General features: G+C 39.2%; 2 protein-coding genes across 4 annotated transcripts in view; one reads left to right on the top strand and one right to left on the bottom strand.

Moving 5' to 3' along the window:
* Positions 1-2,496: 2,496 nt before the first annotated feature.
* LOC121882333 (transforming growth factor beta-3 proprotein-like) lies at positions 2,497-14,724 on the bottom strand. The gene is made up of 7 exons (XM_042390519.1): positions 13,782-14,724; positions 9,256-9,419; positions 6,085-6,214; positions 5,761-5,868; positions 5,002-5,167; positions 4,543-4,696; positions 2,497-3,572 (listed from the first exon to the last, which is right to left on the bottom strand). Exons 1-7 carry the CDS (start codon positions 14,125-14,127, stop codon positions 3,414-3,416), a joined length of 1,227 nt encoding a protein of 408 aa, XP_042246453.1. The 5' UTR covers positions 14,128-14,724; the 3' UTR covers positions 2,497-3,413.
* Positions 7,321-24,928, top strand: part of LOC121882331 (steroid hormone receptor ERR2-like) — a 99,245-nt gene continuing 81,637 nt past the window's right edge. For all 3 annotated transcript variants that reach the window (XM_042390517.1, XM_042390516.1, XM_042390515.1), the window contains exons 1-2: positions 7,321-7,744; positions 13,298-13,473. The gene's annotated coding sequence lies outside the window, so the exon portion shown is untranslated. The remainder of the gene's footprint in view (positions 7,745-13,297; positions 13,474-24,928) is intronic.

Here is a 24,928-nt window from a genome sequence, read left to right as displayed (position 1 = left end):
GAGAAAGGGAATTCTCTCTGACTACTTGTCAGTCCATATTAGCTCACCCAGATGCCCGCCCACCCCCCCAAAATCTGTGTGACTGCTTACAAGTCAAGAACTGAAGATGACATTCAAATGTGCGGCACCACTTTCTAATAAGCCACTCTTAATAAAGGCTTCATAAGGTGTAACTAATAGCTTTATCAATGGTTAATAAAGTATTTAGTAACGCTTTATAGATCAGCTACAAGCCATTAATTAGAACAACTTTTGGGTTAGAGTTAGTGCGGGACAAGCTGTTTTTCCCTTCATTAATAAAAGTTAATGTATGTTTGATATGTCTACAAAAAACCTCAAAAAGTCTAATGAGTGCCTGACTTTCACATGCTGTAATTCATTGTAATTAAAGTCATTAATAAAGTGTAATGGGTCTAAATTTCTAATAAACCATCAAGTCATTTTCAAATGTTTATAAATTGCTAATAAATTCATTTTGTCCAGATGCTCTGCAGCTACTTTCCAGAGGGTCAGAGGTCAAAGGGTTCATTGAATGGTCTCACAGTTCAGTTAAAAATCTAAAAAGACAAAGAGTGTAAAAATGTCATGCTGGTGGAAGATAAATACCTAGAAGGTGGAACCAAATGTTTAATCCATTTCTCAGATTTACATGTGATTTATACTAACCATTTTATGACAAATAAGAAAATAAAGAGATGTCTGCACATTGATATGTACTGAAAATAAGAGTAATTGCTTTTCGCCTGGGAAAGCTGTTAAGCAACAATCCCAGAGAAAGAGAAGTTGGATTTATTACTTTGGTAGAAAAAAAAGCCTTTTGCATGCGCCGGGAGGAAACAGGTGGGACTGGTGAGATTCCAATTATGTTCATATGGAACCAAAACATTATGGGAAAATAGCATTTTAAATGGCATTTCAATATGGCAGACAAGACCAGTGGGTAAAATCATTATTTCCTAATTTGGAGTTAAATGTATTTGCAGATCCATTGCATTTGATTATTTCATAAATACTAGGAAAATGTAGTTTTGCATTCTTATGATTTAAAAAGGGCTCGTACAGGTTTTGCTTTGTTGTGTTTTTTAATAACAATCATGATCAACAAATCAATGAAACATTATCACTGCCAAAAATGTCACCTAACTGTCATCTAAAGGCTAGATGACTCTGACTGGGCAAATGTCAAAACAGTACAGGGATTCAGAATTGTTCTCCTGACTCGGAGAAAAATGAGGTCTACTGTACATCCAGCCACTGTCATGTTATGACTTTTTTCCCCCTCCCTCTTCATTTTTGTTCCATGAGGGCTTCACACTGTAAAAGAGCACCAAAACAAACAGAGACGGAGCAGAGGGAATGAAAGACTGCAGTGTTTCGGGAGCACAAACACCAGAGTCCTGACTGCACATGCAATTCTTTGTCAGCTGGCTGGAGTGGAGGATGACAGGTGAGTTGATAGGATAGTATGATAAAAAAGTAAAGTAAAGTAAACAACTGTATTCTAAATTACATTACATTTCCTGTTTTGTTATTGCTGGAGAAAAGTGCTCTGATTTAACTTTCTAGAGATAGTCGCCTCATAATACAATAAGTCAAAGACTTTAGTCAAACATATAGTGGGTCACATACAACAGGTCAAACTAATTTGTTTATGGGCAAAAAAAAGTAGCATATTCTGTCTAAACCACAAGGAAATGTAACAGTAGCCGTAGTAGAATAGAAAAACAGAGATACTCGTCACTTTTCTTCCCAGTTAGTGAAACAATCACTATATGACAAGTTGCATAACAGACCAAATCTGCTACTAATGTAAAAGAAATCTCATAAAAACCTGTTGCGTAACACTTGTTCTTTTCCAGTATATTCTTTGATGTCCCAAAAATAATTTGAACCTGTTAGGGATGAAAACTTCCAGTGAATGGCAGTGTGCTCGTGGCTAGTTTCCATCACAGTTCTTTCCTTCCATACAGGTCCCCTCTTCTTCTTCTTCTTCTTCTTCTTCTTCTTCTTCTTCTTCTTCTTCTTCCTCTTCTTCCATCCATTCTAATAGATGCACCGGGAAAAAAAGGCCATTGCTGCTGGCTGGCCAAAAAAAGAAAAGCTTGGCTCAACTTCTTTGTTCATTCACTTTCCATTGCAAATCCAAAAGGCATTCTCTCAGCTCTCCTTTTCCCTGACCACAGCTATGGCTTTGGATACAGCAGCAAGTCTGTCCTTTCTCCTTTTGTGTTTGAAGATAATGCCCACTGTTTGAAAGGAAGGGAACTTAAGGCAAGTTCAAGGAAAAAAAAAATCCAGCCCGAAAGGACTCTTCAAACCATTCAAGAGAGCACAATCTATATTTGTGATTATTAACAATATCGTCCAAAGGTTAGAAACAGGAAAATTGCTCTACCGAAGATGTAGAAACTAGGGATTTGCAGAGAGCCCAGTATTTGTATTTGTATCTGTATTTGTTGAGGCAGCAAAATTATTTGTTTCTGTACTTGTATTCGGATGAAAGTGGAAATAGGCATAAAAATCCTGTTTTTGTTTTTATTACACTTCCAATTTTAGGATATTAAAGTGTCAAAATAGGTTTTCATTCAACTATTTTGCAAGGTAGGTCTCCACACTGGGTCTCAAACTCAGGTCTCCCAGGCCATGAATGACTGGGCTGACTGCTCAGCTAAAGCTTAGCTCTGCTATACACAGAGACCTGCAGCCATTTAAACAACCATGACATACAGACGGTACAGCGGAGCAGAGGAGAGAGACAGAGACAGTGACATAACCAACCTGCACGCTGTTATCTGACATGGTTTTTTTTCTTCCCTAAAACAAATAATTTCTAAAATATTTATACGAAATAAATATTCATAAAACTCCCTATTTGTGCTTTTCTGAATACTGTATTCGGATTTGGCTCCACCCTTAGCAGAAACTACAGTATAACTTTGTGGAATATTTTGCTTGAGCTCTGAAGCGCAGAATAAAGCACGTGTCTCTATCATTGTTTTTTTCTTTTTGTCACAGATATATTTGTACAGGGCTCTCCACAATCTAGCCTTAGGACTGTGTTGTCCATCTTCACAAATCTAGATGGAAATATTTTAAGATCATACCTTGATTGAAAGATGAAGTTTGGTTTTGGTTAGACCTTTTAAGATTAAAATAAGTAATTGTCATCCAGAACTGACTGAGTGGGAGGAAAAAATACAGAACAAGGAAAACAAAACGAGGACCTCAAGTTTTTAAAGAAAATCTGCATCCTTAAAAATGTGTGACCTTCAGAGTGGTGTTCAGATCTTGAGGCCTTGAGGCCACAGGGTCAGTTTAAGTATTTGTCACAGCTAAAAGTCCAAAAGTCAATGAGCATGGGTTTGGTCAGTGCCGAGAAAATCCTGCCATACTACCTCGCCTTTCATGTCTTCTCAGCTACACTTGCAAGACTTGACAATCATGTTGGAGAGCTGCTCCACTTTGGGGGTTCGTCCAGAGTAGTAGAGTATCGTGAGGGGTTCCAGGTCTTGAGGGACACAGCAGGGGGAGGCCGATGCCTCCGGGTTCAGAGTGTTGTACAGGCTCAGCAGCTATTGGAAAGCACACAAGAGATTTAATAAAAGAGTATTTACAGATCGTATTGTAAACTGTATTATATTTAGGGCCTCACTAGAGATGGAATCTTGATAATTTGGTGGCTGGTTTAAATCAGTGTAATAGCAAGACTGACTGACAATTCAATGAATACTAACACACTGTTGAGAATTCATGAAGATGTATTAATAAAACGAAGAATTTCTGGTATGATTAAGGTCTACAAAATGCTGTCTGCCTGTCTGAAAATGGTTTGCTGGACATGGTTGCCTATACCATTTTACAGGGTGGTGTTGGAACTCAAAACATTAAGCTAAAAGAGACAAAATGTTGACCTTGTTACCATGGTCAAGAATAAAACCTCATACTCAACAATGTTGACAGTTTTTATAGGGACTATTTCTCCAGAAGAAAGTAGTTCCAAAGAAAACTTCTCACAGGAGGTTTGTGGATTATCCAGAGTAACTTGACTTGGACATTATTTCTGTAAAACATTGCTTATTTGTGTTAATATGCTTGATACAAGTGGATTAGAGTGGATCTTGCTATCAATTCTGATCATGTGGTGCATCATAAGTGTGAATGACAGTGTGGACTGTGAAGGGGAGTAAAAAATTACATGTATTGCTACTCTTTTCGAGTTGCTCTTCAATTAGTGGCACATGATGCTCCTGACAGTGTTAGTGTTTTCTCTCTGATTTGGTCTGTTTTAGTCAACTGCGTTATTAATTCAGTCTAATAACCCTTAGGGCCATTTCGGATCTGGTAAAATTAATTCATGCATGCAAAGTTCAGGTAGGGTTTTGATGGGTCAGTCTTAGAGGTGGACATCTCAAAATCTGGGCAAATGAAACAGATTATCTAAATGGCTAGAAGCAAATAAATATGTTTTTGTTCTTTTTTTCCCACTGTGGTAGAGTCTCTCACAAACTGTCCTGTTTTGTTTCCCTGTGGGGGTCTTCTTACCGAGCTGTGTGTTGTATCTGAGCTCCTCAGGTAAGGGCAGGGCCCGGAGCAGTAGTTGGCATCGTAACCACTGGGCTCATGGATCCACTTCCAGTCCAAGTCACGCCGGAAATCAATGTGGAGCCGACGAACACAGCAGCTCTCCTCTGTGTTTCTGTAATGAGGATGTGCAACAATAGTGTATTCAGTTAAGTGTAAAATGTATTTTTGTGATGGTGCATTTACATGCGTATAAACTGATGACATTCAATAATTTCTTGGTCCCATGCAAGATCTACCAGATACAATATATTGCAGTATATGTTTGGGATGTTATGCATGTGAACACTGACACTAATGAGCTCAAAAAAAGATTAAATTTTTTCCCAGTTTTGCATTTCAAGTGAAAACTGAATGACACAAAGACTAAATGTGGAAGTACTACAACCTATCGCTGAAGACAATTTATGTGTCCCTTACGAGAAACAGTAGTTTGTGTCCAGCGCTCTCTTGCGTCGGCGTGTGGACTGAGCATCCAGGCGGTGGGGTGGGATCATCATGAGGATAAGGTGAGGCAGCGGCTGCTCCTTTCGCTTATTTAGGTGACTCAGGTCCAAGCGGCTGTGCTCCTCATCTCCATCCACGCCTTAATTACAGACATGATTGAGGAGCACTTAAACCAACTATTTAGTGGCTTTTTTCTCTTGTAATTTCTGTGTCTGAGCATACAATTTGCCAAATTATTGAGTATGAAACTGTCATCCCTGTAATTCTTTTACACAATGCGGAAATAAAAACACTCAAAAAAAAAGAAAAAAGAAAATAAAGACATCTTAGTCTGACACATGGTTTCTAAAAGCACAAATGCAATATTTTCATTGCAAGTTTATTCTGAGTCCTCTGAGGCAAAAGTTGGAACAGTTCACCTTCAATATAATGACAAACAATCATCAGCACTACTGCTAAATAAACCATCCTCTATCAAACTCCCCAAAGTGAGAAAAATAACCAGAATTAAGGCATATTTGAAAAATAATTAACAAATAAATCCTGTAAATTTTAGGACTAAGGACGTAAGATATGAGCATGCAATGTGATCTGAACTGCATCCAAACTGTTAGGAAGGATTATAAAATGGTAAGAAAGATGAAAAGAAGACATTAACACAAACAGACATTAGATTAAAAGTTCAACTAACCCCTGGCGTAAAAGACTATATGACAAAATGTTGGAACCCACCTTTAAACTTCACCTCCAGCACTTCATTCTCATTGTCAATGATGTCACCATTTGGGTTGAAGGTGTGGCAGGGACAGTGCACACTGATTTCCAAACCCAGATTTGTTCCTAATGGCAAAATATTGTGGAAAAGAGGATTGTCAAAATGCTTTTTTTTCTTCTAAAAAGAAGCACAAGCCAACAGTCTCCCTCTTTAAAACTCAATGTTTGTAGGAAAATGCAAGTCAGGGTTCTGAGTTCAAACATCGAATGATTATTTGGATTAATAATAGCCTTTGGAAACAATTTTGGATTGTTTGTGAAATGAAGTGACCTCAGTCTTACCTCTGTTCATCAGCCATTCCCGCACAGTTTCAGTCACATCGAAGGAGACCCACTCTGGAGTACCTTTGGTCAGCACATTCTTGGCTCCGATGTAGCGTTGTTTCCTAATGTGTTCGTTTGGCCTCACAATCTGCAAAGCAATAATAAACGGTCTCTTAATACTCAAGCGGCTTCAACAAAATAACATGTAATAGAGTGGACACAGGAAAAGGACGTTAGCACGAGAAGCCGTTACTTGTCAAATTCATGGCTCATTGTTCCTATTATCCAATAAGAACTTTAATCACTTCTAGTGAATCATGCCACAGTATGGGCTAAGATTTTGTGATTACCTGAGCATGAACAGATGATTTAAAGAGAAAGAAAAGAAAATTGTAGCATATATGGGACATTGGGTCCAATAAAGTGACCAAAATATCTCTTTTTCAATGCTTTCTGGTATGTTTTTAATATTTCTTGCATTAGTCTTAATAAGTTTTTTTTAATGTTTTGTAAAGTGTATTGCATTTCATCTTTTTTATGAAATATGCTAAATAAATAAAAATGTATTATTATTATTATCATGTTTTTTTTATTACCCAACATGGATTTGGGCCTGCTATCTAATCATCCTTTTGTACAGGCATATTTGGTTGTTTCTTTTCCAGGTTATTGTTATTTGCATATCGTGTAATGCATTACATAACCTGGGTCCGTAGATAAGTATTTTTAAATTCTTAAAGATCCCCTCCAGACATGTATTAAGACATAAAAATAGACTGCTTGGAACAATAATGTGATTCTGATATTGTTTTTTTTGCAAAAAAAAGTATAAGCACGACATTAAAATCCTTAAAATGACACCTCCTCCTCCTTCTCCCTCATTAAAATTTACAGAATCTGTTAATATGCAAATATATTTTAGTTCAGAAGTTTAACTGCTGGACTTGGGATGTCTTCTTGTTCACTGTGAAGTCCATTTTCAGTGTTTGTGCACTGGAGGCTTCAAGTTTCCACATCACACTTGTGTAAGTTAAATATTGGACAAGGATTGGCTTCCAAACTAGTTGTGATGTCACAAATTGTGCTGGTAAGCCCACCTCTTAAAATTGGATTCAAGAGTGCAGAGAAACTTTCCATTTTCCACCGATGAATGTGAAAACAACCTTCTTGTGTCAAACATCACATTTTTGAGTGGAAGGGGACTTTAATCATTAATCAATTGATTAATTAATTAATTGTTTAAGGGACCTGCACATTCATGGTACACCCTCCCAGGTGATTTCACTTATTTTGGCTGATTAGACCTCTTGTCGGTACAGTGTGAGCAAGTTCAGACACTGCTTGATTGATTGTCCCTCACTCACTCATTAGTTTTGTGGTTAGGGTGCGACTGTTACACCTTTATCATTCTGACTGGAACATGGAGGCCGGTGACATCACACCTAACCTCAACCTGAGCAGATATCTACACTAATTAGCCAAATTAAAAACACCTGAGGAGTCTGCAGGGCCTTTAGATATGCTGTTTTTTTCTGTTTGAGTGTTTAGTTCGGTCATTTGGGGGCAGAAGAACTATATGCTAACATTTTCGGAGGCATTACTGATAATTTACAAATCCAGCAGGCATGGGGAGATATTAGCATTCAACTGCAGTCATGTTTCTGTCCACTGGATAAAAGTAAGTCCAATATTCACTCTTCTTGTAGCTCGTGTTTTGGTCTCCACCAACTCCTGCGAGAAATATCTGATTCTTTAGCTTGCTAGCTGTGCTAACAGTTAGCTACTTTCTATACCAGCTAGTTAGCTAGTTGCTAATTTTTTCTTTATGTCATTTCTTGTAGGCATAGATTAGTTCATTGTAGCTTGTTTGCTGAAAACAGCTTCCTGCTGTTGATGGTGAGAGCAGTAATATTTAACAATTCAACCAAATTAGTGACCAAAACAACAAGCTAAAAGCTAAAAGAGCTGTGAAGAGCTGCAGAGTTGGATGTTAACTGGGTTTGTCATTGCAAACCACCCCTTTCACATTAACTGTAATCTGCCTATCATTTTATTCTTCCTCTATATAAAAAACAGACTGTGCATGTTTGAGCATGTTCAGTTCATAGCCTTTGTTTAAAAAGAAACTTGGTTGTTATCCTGTGTGTTCTGTGGGAACACCAATGAAAGTAAGTTAGTAAGTCTGGCTCCCGACTTCATCCCCAATGCACATTTAAATTGTTTCCCATAAATTTGGTTAAAAATCTGAACAAATATGAAATCTGACTTGAGTATGACCCTCCTCCACACTGCCCTGTATTCGTCTCTGTGTTTGAAACTGGCAGTATAAATGTTTTGCTTTGGTAGAATGAGAGCACCTGCCCCCGCTGCTCGCCTGCGGGGCCACCAGATTAAATTCTTCTGCAAAAAATAGCTACCAAACAACCCTCCATGGATTTTGGTTTAGTTGTGTGTTTGGCCCAGATGTTAGTGTTGATTATATTATATTATACTTAATTGTTAGATTTCTCTGGAAATCTTCTTGAATCACAATGTGAAACAGTCAGTGATAAACATTATAAATGGTTTAACCACATTTCATGGATACACTTAAAACTTGAGTTAATGTTGGCAGTTGCCTATTATTCTGTTTGGTAATGTCCTTTTGGGTTTGCCATGACATCACTGCTGACTACAGGATTGGTATATTGTGGTATTTTTAATCATTTTTATTTCAATAATCATCTTTGTATTGGATCCTTAATGCCAAGGACATTGCAACAGAATAATACAGACCTTTGGACACATAGTAATGTGTATGTTTCGTAATTTCATCACTCAGCAGAGCCCCTTTTTAAAAGCTCAATGAACTTTGCATACTGTATATCAAGACATCTGCATAACCAAAATGGGGACCACATTAGATCTGGATCTGAAACCCTGTCCGGGTTCTGCAAACATTCATCAGGCCTGTTGAACTTCTTGGCTTTTGGTCTGGCTGTAACCCACGACTGCAACCACAATCTGGTTGTCATTGGCTCTCTTTATCAATTAGGGCCTGAAATCATGTAAAAGGGAACAAGTAACCAAGAGATGATGTTGATAGACTAGAATTGCAATCTATAAAGATTTTGGAGCTCCTTGTTGGCTCAAAAGTGAGCTCTGCCTTTGATCTTGGTAGAAGGACAAGGAAACGGTACCTTTACGCACCTGGTAGAGTTCAATCCGCTGTTCATTCCTCTTGGCAATTGAGTTTGGGACCCTCAGAGCTCGAAACTCTGCTCTGAAGAGGTTGGTTGAGTTTCTTTCCATGGCGGAGACATTGAAGCGGAAAACCTTAGAGGTGATACCTTTTGGGCAGTTGGGCAGATCGTCTGGAACAGAGAGGATAAAATAAAAGTTTAGCAACAGAACAGGCTTAGGAAATCTTATCAGGATCTGATGGAATACCATCAGTGTTATCTCCAGACACAAACCTCAACTGCTACATCACCTCTGGACAACTTAATCACTGATAGTCGCTTAATCTCCTTCATGTGCGTGTAAGAGTAAGATTATGTAGCAACAGCCAATAATGTTCATTATTACTTCTCCGATAACACATCAAAGCTATTTTGAGGATCTTTTCACAATTTTCACCTGTGGTAAGAAGCCATACACAAATAATAACTTAATAATAGTAACAAAGAACAAGGTGTTGCTGTGAATGAACAATATGTTATGAGTTAAAAAAAAAACACTCAGTTTCAGCCTGTTTCCACCTATAACACAATTTTGAAAAATGCTTTTCATGCTTAAACTTTTATCCACTTGATGCCAGAGTAATGTCAGTCATCCTCTAAAGAGGTACAGTACTCTGTTAACTGATATCATGAACTGGGTTGGCAGCAAACATAATAATTTTAAACTCTAGATGGCAATGCAATGAGTTTTTTTTTTTTTTCCTTTTTTGGCATATCATATTGCCTCAGATGTGTTGAAATATAGCCATACAGTTATGTGAAAATAATGGCATGGATTTAAAATCATTTTTTTATATACAAGAAGACTTACAAACCCATTTACACCTAAAATATGAACTTGGGTTTATTTACTCTTTAGTGGCTGGCACAACGTTTATCTACTCAGTGAATGATTAGTGTCGTTTCCTGCCTTATCAGAATTCCTGTGTTTCTCCAACACATTTTGTCTATATTTGGTGGAAATGAAAATGTTGTAATTGAAAAAGTATTATTATTATTATTGAGGTTAGTATGACTTCACCTCCCTGGTATCTGCATATCAAAAACCCTGCTATCCCCGGTCCCACTGACAACTTTTTGGACCCAAAACCCCTCTGACCATGATGACTTCTCCACAACCTCAGTCATTGACATATGCCAGATTCTGTATGCGCACCACGCTATAAAAGGAAATCTTTCCGATGTTTGCCGCCCAGCCTCTCAATGCAGTAATTTGCCAGTCTTCCAGCAGCTTTCTGCTTCATTTACACCTGTCACGGATTTGTGTTGGTTCACAGAGCCACCTCAGATCCACCAAAGGTCAACAGTTTACCTTGAAAAGAGTCAAAAAGTGAGTGTGTGTTTGCCCACATTAACCAAAGGAAAGAGAGTGATGTCACTGGCTCCAGGTCAAAAATGTATTCCACAAAGCCATCTTTCTGGTCCTGTTATGCTGTAGCACAAGGACCAACACCCTAAGGTGGCTGTGTCTTCATTAACACTGAACTCACTCTCAATCTACTGTTTCTGACTGATCTTAAAGTAATAGCTTGACATTTCACAAAATACACTTATCCTGTTGCTGAGAGTTAGATGAGAGGACAGACAGCAGCCTGTTAGCTTGGCTTAGCACAAGGGGGAAACGGCCTGTATGGCTCTGTCTTAAGGTATCAAAATCTGCCCACTAGCACCTGGCAAGGACAGATGCATTTAAGTGTTTGTTGCTCTTGGCAAACAAGCCTCAGGCTAAATGTACATACATCTTTAATCAAAGGAAGAAAGTAGTTCCTATAGTGGAATCATCATCTCTAATGTCAAGTAGGGAGACTGTTTATTAGGATGCATCTTTAGAAGTAATTTTTTGGGCCTAAAGTGACAAGTGACACATCTTATGAAGAATAATATAAAGGAGCTTTGGATCAGTGACTATTTATTTATTTCAGACGCCACTGAATCGATTTTGAAAACATGAGGAAATTATATATGAAGTGCATTGTTTGTGGGGGACGACGTGTTAGTTTCTTAGTTTAGTTTCTGTTTTGTTGAAACAGCACTAGACAAAATTTGTATGTGTACACCTGTTAATAGAGGTGAGGCTCTCATCCATGCTGATATATGTAAAACTAATACATGCTTTGAATTTTGATTGAAAAAATTACAAAACGTTTAGACCCTTAACTAAATGCAAACATTATAATGACGATACAGAATATCTATAAACTTAAATCATTTCTGTAAAGTATCCATAATATACTCTGATAATCTTTTAAGGCAGATTATGTCTCTTTGTTGTCATTTAACTGAAGAAATTAGTAGTTGTCTGTGCCAGAGTGGAATGAGAGTTCAGCACCACAAATCTGAAAATTGTTAATCGTCTGCCGTCTCCAGCATATGAAAATCACATTAACCAGTCTCAGTGAGCAGGATAAGTATATGCACGTGGATATACAGGCTATTGACAGAATGCATATTTCCAAGAATGAGATCATCCCGGACACATTAAAAAAACTACCATGCCAATACCACAGTTTTAGGAAAGTAAAAAATGGAGAATGAGATGAGCTTGTCAACATTTTAAAGGACCAGTGTGTAGGATTCAGTGGCATCTAGTGGTGAGATTACAGATTGCAACCAACTGAATAGTCCTCCCCCTCAACCTCCCCTTCCAAGCATGTAGGAGAACCTACGGTGGCCGCGAAACTCACGAAAAATGCGAAAGGCCCTCTCTAAAGCCAGTATTTGGTTCGTCAGTTCTGGGCCACTGTAGAAACATGGCGGCCTCCATGGAAGAGGACCGACTCCCTATGTAGATATAAAGGGCTCATTCTAAGGTAATGACAACAACGATTCCTAATTTCATGGGATTATACAATAATTAAAACATACTTATGAATATTATATTCCATTTCTGCCAAGTCAGTTCTGCTAGATGCCGCTAAATTCTACAAACTGGATCTTTAAGTATCTAAGCACTGCAGATGTTGACCACACAAATAGTACTTGTGCCAGTTCAGCTCATATATTGTGTTATATTGTGTTTTTGCCATTTCCCTGTCTTTCAGCTGATCACACCAAAAAAGGACACGAAATTACAGGAGGGGAAACAAAGTTCTCCCCCCAACTGCTAGAAAAAATTACACGTATGTAAATCAGTCTTTCATCTTTGTACCTAAAGCCATCTGTGGCTCTGAAGCCAGCAATGAAACAACCGCACCAACTCTAGCCACCTACTGCCTGTTTTTTTTTTTTTTTTTGTCAAAAGCATTTTGTGAGATTCAAAACAGAACACTGTAGAGAGAGAATAGGTCTTTTTGTGAAACACCTGTTGATTTCAAAGGGACTGTGATGCAATGATCTTGGCTTAGCTCTAGACCATGAGGCCCTCTCCGGCTCTTACACACGCACAGTATTTATCCTATTCTACTTTCTCAGTAGTCCAGACTCAGTTGGACCACATGCTGTATGAATCTCCCTCAAGCACTGACACATGTACCTTTCGACACAGGTTTTCCAGTTCCAGTTAGTTTCAAGTCTATAGAGGAAATAGCTGTGCCAAGAGGCGGTTTAAAAAAATCACTAGAAAGAAATAGTGAGCCTGACAGAGCTTTACTGACTATTCAAAGAAAATAAAGCTCATTATAAACTAAGCAGTGAATGTTGCCTAATGTTACCTAGTGGTAATAAAATGAGGGCACAGTGGAATCGTTCAGGTTTACAGAGTTGGATGCTGCCTCAGCTTCACACTCAGTTTAGCAAAGTTAAACCTGAGCTCTGTAGTAAGTGATGTCATGCTCATGGGCCACCTGTGTGTTTAATTCACTGGCCAAGACAGGCAGTGGGGTCACTTTAAGCTCCATCTCATTAGGGAGGAGGGTGGTAGTGATGTGTCTGCATATGTGAGGACTTCATGTGACCCCAAAGAATCCAGGAGAGAGAGGGGGATCCTTCTGTCCAGGCATACGGGGAGGTCCTTCCATCATCTAACTTTTTCTGTCCACCTCTGTTAACTTTTCCTACTCCTTCTCCTAAAGGCATCCCCCCTCCGCCTGGGCAGATGTCCCTCTCATTTGGGCCTGACTGGAAAGGAAATGGGAACATCTGGGGAGAGGGACAGGATCCATGGAGGAAAAAAACAAGAGGAGGAAGAGTGGAGTCAGGAGTAGGAGGAGAGTGACTTTCCTGGAACACTGCTGGAGGGTTAAAACAGGTTGGTGAGCACTCCAGTAACAAAGCACATCCTCCCAAGTGCACAGCAAGTTCAACTTTCACTTTTACAAACAACACAAACAAACCTTTTTTTAAGTAGAGACTGTGTTGACTCACAAATATTTTTAACACAGATGCTAAAGTTTTTTTTTTTTGTTTTTTTTTTTGAGTTGCTGGACTATGTTTATCAGTAACAATGAGTCACTCCTCATTTGGTGCGTAATTACGCAGCACACCAACGTGTGGATTGCTGGCATTAAAACGGGAAAGTGATTGAGGCTCATTTGCCAGAAGAATGATAATACTTACTGCTTTCTGTCGGTCCGTAGACCATGTTGAATTTGTATATCTCTTTGGCGTAGTACTCTGTCTCTGTGTTGTCCTGACCGCAACTCTGCTGCCGATCCCTCCCAAGCTCCTCCAGTAGCTCCTTGGTGCTGTTATACAATGCTTGGATTTGATAAGGGATTTTACTCGGTCCGAGGGAGTGTGGGGGACTTGTCAGTCGGAGTTTGCTCAGAATTTGACCTCGTATCGCCTCAACCCTCTTCCTTTTCACGTGGTCAATATCCACGGTGGCACAAGTTGACAGGGATGAGCTCAAAGTTGCGCAATTGAGGAGGAGGACAAACAGTAAAGCCTTACCCAAATGCATCTTTCTCTGTGCATTTGGTTCGCTCAGGAGTTGATTGTGCAGATTCACAGGCGAGGACTGCCAAGGTCAGTGTCAATAAGCCTTCAAATCAAACGGATAAACACTGCTGTTGTTTCTTTTAACTCCCTTGGGGACTAATTATAAAAAAACTCCTCGCCTAATTCGTTTTCTCGTAGCAGTCCCTTTAGTTATCAGCAGAAATCCAAGTTTGTGTTCGCCCATTAGACAATACTCAATTTAAAGTCCAGCGCGACAGAAACTCTCCCGCATATATGACATTTATCCGGCACAAATATCTCTGTAGAAACAGACTTTTCTTTTGCATTCTTGTGCTCAATCCAGCAATGTTTAAGTCGCTCCACAACTTGGCGTATCTCTCCCCTTTTCTGTCTCATTAAAATCTAGTGCCTCTGTATTGTCTCTAAGGAGGCAGACCGCAGGCTGTCAGTTAACGAGGTATGTGCGACTTTGAGCGGTCGGTACGGCCTCTCGTGTGTTTTATACCGCTAGTTTCTGACGTTTGATGGAGGAGGGACCGCAGGCACCCGGGAGAGACCAAATCATAACAGGCTTCAGTGCTATGCACCACTCATGCACCAGACATCCAATGTGACACAGTAATCATGTAAAATAACCTACTGTTTTATTATTTGATCATCTGAGCAAGTTTTAGATTGAATGTTCTCATCGGATTCTTTCTTGAAAGTAGTGTGAAGGTCTGGTCTTGTGGTATTTTTTGGTGTTTAAAAAGTGTTTTAACAGCATCTTCAGTTGTGATCTTGCAGAGGTGTAAGAGTTAATGTTTGTAAGGTACTGTAGGTATGGCTGGGTCGTGCGCCCTCTAGTGGAAAGTTGTTGTAATCGCAGTTGCCTTACAGGGTTAAAAGGATCCCTTTCCCCCTATTAAATTCTTCTTATAGTCTTATTGCACGATTTCCTTTAAACTATATTATGCTGTAAAGATGTTTATTGACTCTGAAACACAGACTTTTCCTTTTGATTGCCCTCTTAAAGGCAGATTCAAAAAGGCCATTGTGGATCTACAAAACAGTTAAATCTAAGTATAGGATCTGTGTTTGAAATATTTAGTCTGAGTGACCCAACTCAAGTTCATAAATCATGTATTATACTGTTTCACTTTAATCTTAAATAGTGTCATAAACTTGCTTTGAAGAAAAGGGAATTTTAAAAAACGAGGATTTGTTTTGATATGCAATCTAAACCATTGAAAATGACAATAAATCTGTTTATAGATTTTAGGCGTAGACATTCCAGAGAGATAATTTCTGATGATTCACAGTTCAGTCCTTTGTCCGGTCTTCTGCTGGAGCCATGCTAGAAAGACCCACACAATATGGGACAAATTGTTGTCAGATGCTGCTCTCAAATTACAGAAAGACTTCACATTCTGGCAACATGATTGCATTACTGTTCAAAAGCACCAAAGTTTCTCCTCTGTCGAGGCAGAGTTTCCCATGCCCTCTGCAAACCACCAGTCACACAAAAATCATTTTTCTGGAGTGATGTCTGCCGGTTTATTTGCAGGTCCTCAAGCTATTTTATCTTTTTGATGTTTTCCCCTCTACAGTCTGTTTTATCTCTATTCATAGAACATATCCACATTCCTCAGACCTATTTTAGGTCAAAGCTCACTCAACCACTGCAGGCCCCCATACCCAAACATGGGGTCTGGTATTTCACCATGTTGCTTTTGCCCACCAGTTTGCATAGCAAGAATAATTTCCTAGAATGTCCAAACTTGGTAAATATTTGGCTTTGAATCATATATTCAGGTAACTGTGTGAAATATATACATTATCTTTGTTTCTTTTGCTAGTTTGCTGTAGTTGGAGCTGAATATAAGGTTTATATTTACATATTTTGTAAAAAAGTAATTTATGATACTTTCAATGTGGACAAAAATTAATGTTTCATACATGTTTATGTGTCAGTCTCATACTGTCACCTGCTTGATATGATTCAGAGATTCAAAGATCTGTGAACCATGCAAGATATAGAATAATTTTGACTTCTATTGGGTATTTCAGGAATTTTAAGTTTCTTTTCACTGTTTCATTTCAAAATGCACAAATATCAGAATCAGTAGTTCAAGTGAACACCAGTTGTTAAAAAGCTCCATTGTGCTGTTTAAGCAGGCGAACAGTTCAACCCTGTCTCCTAGAAATTACATTCATATACAACTAAATTGCATTCCCAATTACACTGATTTGGCAAGTGTAATTGCTGCCTGGATTATGTTCACAGGTAACTTCCTCTTGAATGAATATACATTTATTGGAGTTTTATATAGGGGGTTTTGGAAGAGTCTGGCAAGTGACAAGAAAAGTGTATTTCTTCTATTTTTTCCCTCTTACAGAGTGTTTGACATTTTTTGTTGTTTTGTGAATTTTGTTCTTGAAGATGATCTCTTTCCAGTAGACCATTTTCCAGTTTGTGTGGCACACATCAGTGAATATACCTTTACTGAATGTGGCTTATTTAAGTTTCCTTTTCAAAGTTTACAGTTCCCTTGTAAACTAAATTTTGGGTTATTTTGATGGCATTTATGAGGTTCCTTGTTACCTGTGTTGCGGCTGTTTCTGTCTACACCATCGGCAATTACTGTAATGTTGGCAGTTCTCCATTAAGCCAGCAGGTGATGCTGCGTAACAAACAATGTCTGCTTTCTGTGCCTGTACACAGAAGCAAGAGCAGAGAAACTCAACATCGTAAACATTTCCAGAGGATTGTGTCATATAAGAATTTATATTTAATCCTTAAAAAAGTGACCTATATTCAAGAGTCCACACCCTCTACTACAGTATTTGTAAGTGAGTAAAAACTGTCAATACATAAAAAAATATATATGTGTATGGATATATACATATACATATATATGTGTGTGTGTGTGTGTGTGTGTGTGTGTGTGTGTGTGTACTGTATATAATTATTTTGTGATTTCCTTGAAATAATGAGTCACTTAATTTTTATTTCATTATTGATATAATAATCTGCTGACATGCTGTAAATTAGAAAACCAGTATCAGAAATCAACATCAACACCACAACACCACTGCAGTACTCATCCTTGAATTCTTCCTCTCTGGTCCTCTCAGAAATGTAAAGAAATGTGCAGAATTAGAAATGAGCAACTACCAGCTGTACTTCTGGGCTGAGTATCTATCTGAGTGTCCTATCACGTTTGTGGACAGGAATTCTGTAATGGGTTTCGGGTTTTTGTCTTCATCAGGAAGCCATACTGACACCATCACGGGGACTCTGTTTGGTACATAAAAATTATGTCATCCCACACGCACATGCACACTCACACACACATATTGTAGTACTGTCTGATCCCAGACATCACCGTCAAAGTTCACTTTTACTCCAAGCGTCCTCCAGTGATTACCTCACTGCTGGGTCAGGTTTTAGTGAGTCATTCTCCGGCAATCTCTCCGTCTCGCGCAACACACGGAAAAGGAATGTGCTACAGACTGGAGGATGAAAACAAAAACATATGCTGGTAGCCTTTATGGAGGAATATGTCCTCTTTTTCCTGTAATGTAGGTTAGATTCCTGCTGACTGTACTGGTCTGAATAGTTACTATAGTGTTTAACTTCTTCTAGTGGCCTGGTGATTGGCAACTGTTTTGTTTACAAAATATAAAACAGCTTTGCGGTTCGTAAGATTTTATCATGGCTCTGTAGAGAAGACAGACTTTATCATCTAATCACGTACAAACACACACACATGCACACAGTCAGTCTACTTAAGACTGGCTAGACAGAGTCAGACAAACCCCAAATACTAAGCAGCGTCCTGCCAGATTTCCCCTACTACAGCGGACTGACAAGCCAGCACAGTAAAGTCAGCTTTGTCTGGGGGTAACAAGCCTATGAGTCATACTTGGGGAGTCAGTTGGGTAGGAATGCTAACAGGAGACCCCTAAAACCCACACCAGCGGAGACAATGATGTGTATATGTCATAGCCATACAACTCAAATGACTCATTTGATTTGTCCACCATCTGTGTTAGTCATCCGTTTTCTTTATACATGTACATAGGAAAGGAACACCACTCCGGCTAGACGATGACTTAAGGTTAGATCACGTGTTGTCAGCAAAAGCTTGTCTGTGAGTTTGTTATTGTAGTGTCTGAGTTTTATGTCTTTATCTTCCAGTTAAAAAGTACAGTCCCTGATATGATAACATGACAGTCATGTGCAGAGTTAGTGGCTCTTCTCTGTGTTAGCTCGCAGCTCCAAAATAACTGCTATGATTTTTCAGACTCAGATTCAGACTACTTTATTGTCCATTAAATTTACATAAAATGGAAATTCGTCTTTGGCACTGGCATATAAGACAACACACATCATACACAACAATACACAATAATTATACAATAGAGGTAGAAACATTTGGTGTCTTTGTTGCGGCCTAAGATCTTTAGACTTGATTTAGACTGGCTATCCCACACCACTCCGCTTCTCTACACCGGCTCCCTGTTGTAGTTTGCTCTCAGGTAAAGATTTTTCCAAGCCATGGTCAAACTCTACATTCTGGTGTGACCGTTGGCAGCCCCGTCAGTGCATTAACCCTTTTGTCACTCATCTCAAGGCTCTTCTCTGTTCTGGCCCCACAATGGTGGAACGAGCTTCCCGTTGAAGTCAGAATAGCTGAGTCACTGAACATCTTCGGATGCACGACATTCTGGCGCCTCCTAATTTTCTCAGAATAACCAACCAAAAAAACAAAAACAAACAAACAAAAAAAACCATTAAGTAGCTGCACACTCTTAGTTGTTGGAAGGGATACACTTAAATTTTATAATGACATCTGGCTCCTGTTTCTGTTGATGTTAAATGCACTTATTTGGTCATTTTATAGTATAGTTTTTATAGTAGCTTAAAGAAATTAATGTAAATGTACGTAAATTACATAGACATTTTACATGAAATTGTCTAGTTTGTTTTAAGGGTTATCATGTTTGGCAGATCAATTTTAAAAAAAATTTCCCACAAGGGGGCAGAAGATTTAAAAATATCTTTAGCTGCTTTACTATCTATACTAGCTGGTTGCTAACTCTGTCTGCTATTTGGTGCTAGCCTGGGCAAGTACCATATAGTGGGTTAATCAGACCTTGTTTGATGAAAACAGGGTTGATAAGAGGAACGAGACTGAATAACAGTAAATGTGTTCACTGTAAAACTAAACCAAGGAGCTAAAAGAGGCTAAAAAGCTACAGGATAATTCTCATCACTACAATCGACCCCTTTCATATTATAAATAGTCATTTGATGAAATGTTGGCATGAAAATATTGATTATGGATATTTAAAGAAAAGGGCTGTAAAAAAAACCACTTGGCCCAAATATTTATTATTTGGGTGTTTCTATCTCTCCAAATAAATCACCTTTGCTTTTGTTCTTCCTGGCTTTTTTGGCTGCCATGGTCCTGGCCGTGGTCTTTGGCAGGCTTCTGTGATGGCTTGCTCCCATAAGACGGCATATTGTGGCGGTCTGATGTCACAGAGGTGAAGACTGTTCACTTTACATCTGGGTCTAAAGGGTTGGGGATCTGCTGAGTTAAGGCCTTTTGGAAAGCAGAGGACAAGGTGTCATTGCTGCTGGCCCCTGCATGAATATGAAATAGCGATGTCCACGATGTTGATTCAGACTCCAGACAAATACTGTCAAAGCTAAGGCTAAACACACTTAGCATTTTTTGATTAGCACTCTGTGTGAGTAAGACGGTCAAAAGTTGCTGTGCTCAGTAATGTTTGTTGTGATTACTAATGGCAGGTTTTGTAAGAATGATTGATGGCAAGAGGCTGTCAGCAATTTCAGCTATGATTCAGCTCAGTTTAATCATGTTACCAAACCATGAGGGATTCTGTTTCAGTGAATTAACTTTCTTCATCTTCATTGTTTTTATGCTGTCTGGGCTAAAATATACGACTTTCAGTTCACTACTACCTCTAGTTGTCACCTGTAGGAGGGCCAGAGAATAAGGAAGAAAAACAAGTCAAAACAAAAGAAAACAAGAAAAAAGTCTTTCAGTTCTTTTCTAACTCATCCCTGCTCTTTGTATGGAATTTCAAGGAAAACCACATCAGGCCTTTTTTCCACTTCCTTCCAACTTTAACCCTCCACACCCCCACCTCTGTATTCCCGTAAGTGCTGCAAGCAGGATAATGAGGAAATTGTTTTTTGGAATCGTGGCAGCATTGGCACGCGTGGCAGAGGAAGTGTCAAAATAACAGAGAAAACAAAAAGGAGCTTTATTGGAAGGTGTCCAACTAGAAACAGACATTGGACAGTAGATATGGAAGGCCAGAGGTTAACGTCTGGTTTCTGGTTTGGACAAGAACAATGATGGCGTTCAAATACTCTTTCTAAGACACAGACGTAATGTAGGTTTGTGCTCACATATACATTAGTAGTAGTACACACAGATACAATGGTAATGTGCATGTATGCATTCACACACACATACACACACTTACAGCACTCGCCAGGTTAGTGCTGGCCTCCTCATGCAGAGTCTAGACAGGAAGCTGGTCCATGCCAGATTAGGGATTTTCTCCCTCACACCCTCACACCATGATCACACACACACACACATACACACACGCACACACACGCACACACACATACGGTTACACTGCTGACAGTCATCTTCTTTCAATATGTCTGTGTGTATTGTGTGCTTGGATGTGTTTCAGACAGAAAAAGAGAAAGAAAGGGAGGTAAAAACAGAGACTTAGTGACAGCCCTGTGTGTACATAGATTTGTGCGCCTGTGTGTTTATTCGCTTGTCTGTCTTTGTTTGAACAACCCTCACACAAAATAAAGAGCAACTCAGCCACGACGAAACACAGATTCTGTGTCAAAAGCTTTTTTTTTTTCTGACTGTATTACTCATTTTTCCTCAACTTTCCTCTCATTGAAATGATGAGTCTGAGGCACAGTGTGAAAAGTTCAACTCGTCCTTCCCAGGTACAGGGGCGCACCGCATCCTGTAGTGCTTAGCTAAATTAAACCGAGCCCCTACTGTTCTCATCTGCTCACCTGTAGCCCCTGCCAGGCCCGGCCATGACCTTTGAACCCACACAGATGGGTCTGCATAATAAGACACGGGCACACACGGCTAAGCGCTATCTTGGACATGTTTGATGGGTAGCTATATAGGACTAGGAAAGTCTGAATACTGTATGTCTCTGGATGCTAATGTGTTGACCTTACTGAGCAGGTGAGGGCGTGTGTGTATGTGTGTGTGCTTCTATATTTCTCTTTGTGGGTTTGACTGAGCTTTTAAGTGTAAATACAAATAACAATAGAGGTGTGTTCTTACTGTACGCAATCTTTGTCTCTCTGTGCATTGTTGGCCTGAAGCCAGTGGCCCCTTTGCCCTGTGTATGGCAGGATGGGCTGTACTTTTCACTCTAACTGTATGAATATGCATGGCCTCCTGGCTCGTTAGACATGACAGTATAGACATGGATTATAAAGCGCTTTCTTAAAAAGTTTGCATACAGCTGAAATTGCTAGTCTTGAAATGTAAGGTGGTTTTAAAAACTAAAAAAAAAAATATTTAATTTTCCATTGTCAAAACAGAAAAACTATTTTTTCTTTAAGGAATAGTTCAGTTTAGGGTGAATTTTATTGTTTTTCTTAGACACCTTTTTTATGACCCTGTGTTCAGTTTGCAGGTGTGTTGAACTACAGTCTGTTTGATCCCATAGACATCTATGAATTGAGCAAATTCATAGATGATGATTCTGATGATGATGATGAACAAAAAACAGGATGAAAAAAAAAGTAAAATCTCCCCAAAACTGAACCCCTTCAGTCTGTCAAATTCGGAAGATCCCTGCTGTGAAAAATAAATAATATATATTATTTGTTTTATCTGCCTGTATTCCACCTGAAACATGAAATATTTGATGCTGAAACAAAGCAACCCGAGTACTTTTTCATTGGATAAGGTTTAAAGTGCTGTTTTTAGATAGCAGTCATCTCCACCTAAGTCCTTCTGTTCGACACCACTTGAATATATGAGCATATTTACACCTTGTCTTAGAGAATATATGACATATGTGCACTGGCCACTGCTGCATTAACAGTATATTTCATCCTCTTCTTGGTTCCGTCTGTGAAATGGTCCTCTTCATTTCTCACATGAGTGGTTTTCTTATCATCCAGGACCCTCTCGCCTGCCCCAGGGGCTGAGTTAAAGCCGATAAAACACCCAAATATTCTGTTAAACATGGGCGGCCTCTGCCATGTGGCCGCTCCCTGCAATGCCTCCTGGGTAATTATGGTAATAACTCAGCCGTCAGAGGCGAGGCCAGAGGCTTTGGGATGACGAGGTCAGGCCGGTGAGCCTGAGACGGGAGGAGCGGTGGCGGTGGAAGCGGGCCGTCGGGGTCAAGGTGAAGCAGGCAGAGCTCGCACGTTGCTATCCCATAAACCCTTGCTGTCACATCAGAGGACGCTGGATGTATGTGGACATTCCCTCTGATCTGTCCTCCTCAACAATCAAGATGCTGATGAGCGATGATGACAAGTGTTTGAGTAGCTTGGTTATTTGTGCAGCTTTGACTGACAAACGGCTGGTCGGGTGGTTGGTAGGAAGGTCAAAATATGCCACTGTTTGGACTGTTGGGCCGTTGAAACTACAGATTACTAATTGTTGCAAGCCATTTCACTGCAATGGCAAATATTGATGTGGTTTCGAAAAGCAGATTGGGCAGTCCACCATGCTATTATTTTTTTCTTTCTCGAGACAGTCAGAAAATTGAGAAAGGCACAGGACAAAATGCTCTGGCGGAATCTGATCCATTATGGGTACATATGGTCCCAGAGATGGTGTACACCATTACTTTCAGAAATTAAAATCGACTTCTTTGTATTCACTGCATTGTCTGACCACTCGCACACTTTCACAACAATCTCTTGAATGATGAATAACTGAGAAAGAAACAGAACAGACTCAACTTTTGGACACAAGATTCATCTTCATCTATACGTGTAGATTACTCTGTTCATCATTTATTTTTAAAAATGCTGTATTTAAATAGCTTTTGCATGAATACGCTTTCAGAGCCATGCTGCCTCATTCTTTTTATACAGATATTGACTTGTTTCAAATTGCTGAAGTGAAGGTTAAAGCAGGATTCATATTGTGTGTAACAACTACTACAAACACATCCTCATAATTAAACGACTACATAGGTCGATTGTACCTACGCTCCAGAACGAACCATAGGAGCGTAATATGCTGCTTTCCAAAATCGTTACAAATCACTCTGAAAAAATAATGATGTTTTATGGTGTGACAACGCTGTGGTTAATGTCGGGTTAGGTTTAGGCACAAAAACAACTTGGTCAGGGAAGGATCATAGTTTGGGTTAAAATGATCACTTGAAACGTGGTTTCTACTAAAGTTATGCAACCGTCATCATCATGGTAACAGTAAACACCACAACAGTCGTTAAAAATCCGTCCCGACTTGCGGTTGGAAGTGGGAAGCGAACAGCAGTCTCCTCAGCATTGTTATACAGTAAACAACACTTTTTGCCATCATTCTATCCAGCCATCCACCCAACCGGGCCTGCTCCTAATAAGACAAATTGTCACCTTATGTTGACGTCATCTGAACGGCGTCACTTTCCCGGGTCATACTTGCTACGGCTGTTAGATGGCGTAACATAACTATAGGTCGTTTTTGCCGGCTGAATTTTCGACCTGTACTGTTGTTTATCTTGTGAGGACAGGCTGACTACTACATGTTGTTGGTATAACAATTTTACATAATGTTCTGTCTTATAATGTTATGTTTCTTTGTAAATCCATTTAAACATCAAATCAATATCCAAGCATCAGTACAGTAGTTATATTACTGCAATGATTTTACATTTTGATAGCATGTTAACTCAGTTTATCTGAAATATCTGAGTTATTTCGAAAGGCCGAGGGATTAATCTAATTTTTGAAACAGAAACGTCACCATTTAAAAGCAGACAGTGTGAATTCATGTGTGTTTGTGTGTGTTTTGCGTGCGCGTACGCTTGCATATGTGGCCTGAAACGTTCTTACATAACCTATATTTAGACTCAGAGTTATGCTAGACGAACAATGACAGAAACACAATATTCCCCCATATTCTGTCCAAATTCTGGTCAGGGGGGAAACCACAGGAAAATGTTACCATTCAATCACCATTTTGGCTTCTTCAGCATTTCTTCATTTCCTTGAACCTAAAATTTTCCCTTTTTGCGCTGCTCCTTCATCACCCAAGCCAAGGCTTTGTCTAGGTCATTCCAGTCTCTTTGCATAGAAATACCCTCTCTAAAGTATAAATTTGATAGGAAGAGGAGGGAAGTGACAAGTGTAATAATTTCCAGTGACACACATCTCCATTCAGACTAAAGTTTAATGTAAAAGTGATCAGCGCCAGAGCTATTATCACTGGCATCCAGATGTCAGGGAAAATGAGAAAGCTGCATTCAAGGAAACTGTGAGTAAAAATCTAACACCATATTGCAATGAATAACCCCATAAGGCAAAGGAAAGCTTTCCACTTAAGTTATTTTGAAGCATAACCAGTATTAATATTGATAGATAGATTAATTTGCTCCATAGTTTGTAGTTCTTATGCAAGTATTTTTTTTTCTGTTTTAAAGTTTGAGCGACCAAAGAGCCAAGCCTTAAATATCACAGTTCATAACCCATCAGTTTATTCTTGCTCTGCTTTATTGAACCCTTATTCATGCTTACGTAGTTACATACTGTAGTT

This window comes from Thunnus maccoyii, chromosome 17 (genome assembly GCF_910596095.1).
Source record: "Thunnus maccoyii chromosome 17, fThuMac1.1, whole genome shotgun sequence".
Lineage (NCBI taxonomy): Eukaryota > Metazoa > Chordata > Actinopteri > Scombriformes > Scombridae > Thunnus > Thunnus maccoyii.
The sequence above is the reverse complement of the archived record's forward strand: the minus strand, read 5'-3'. Positions and strand labels throughout refer to the sequence as shown.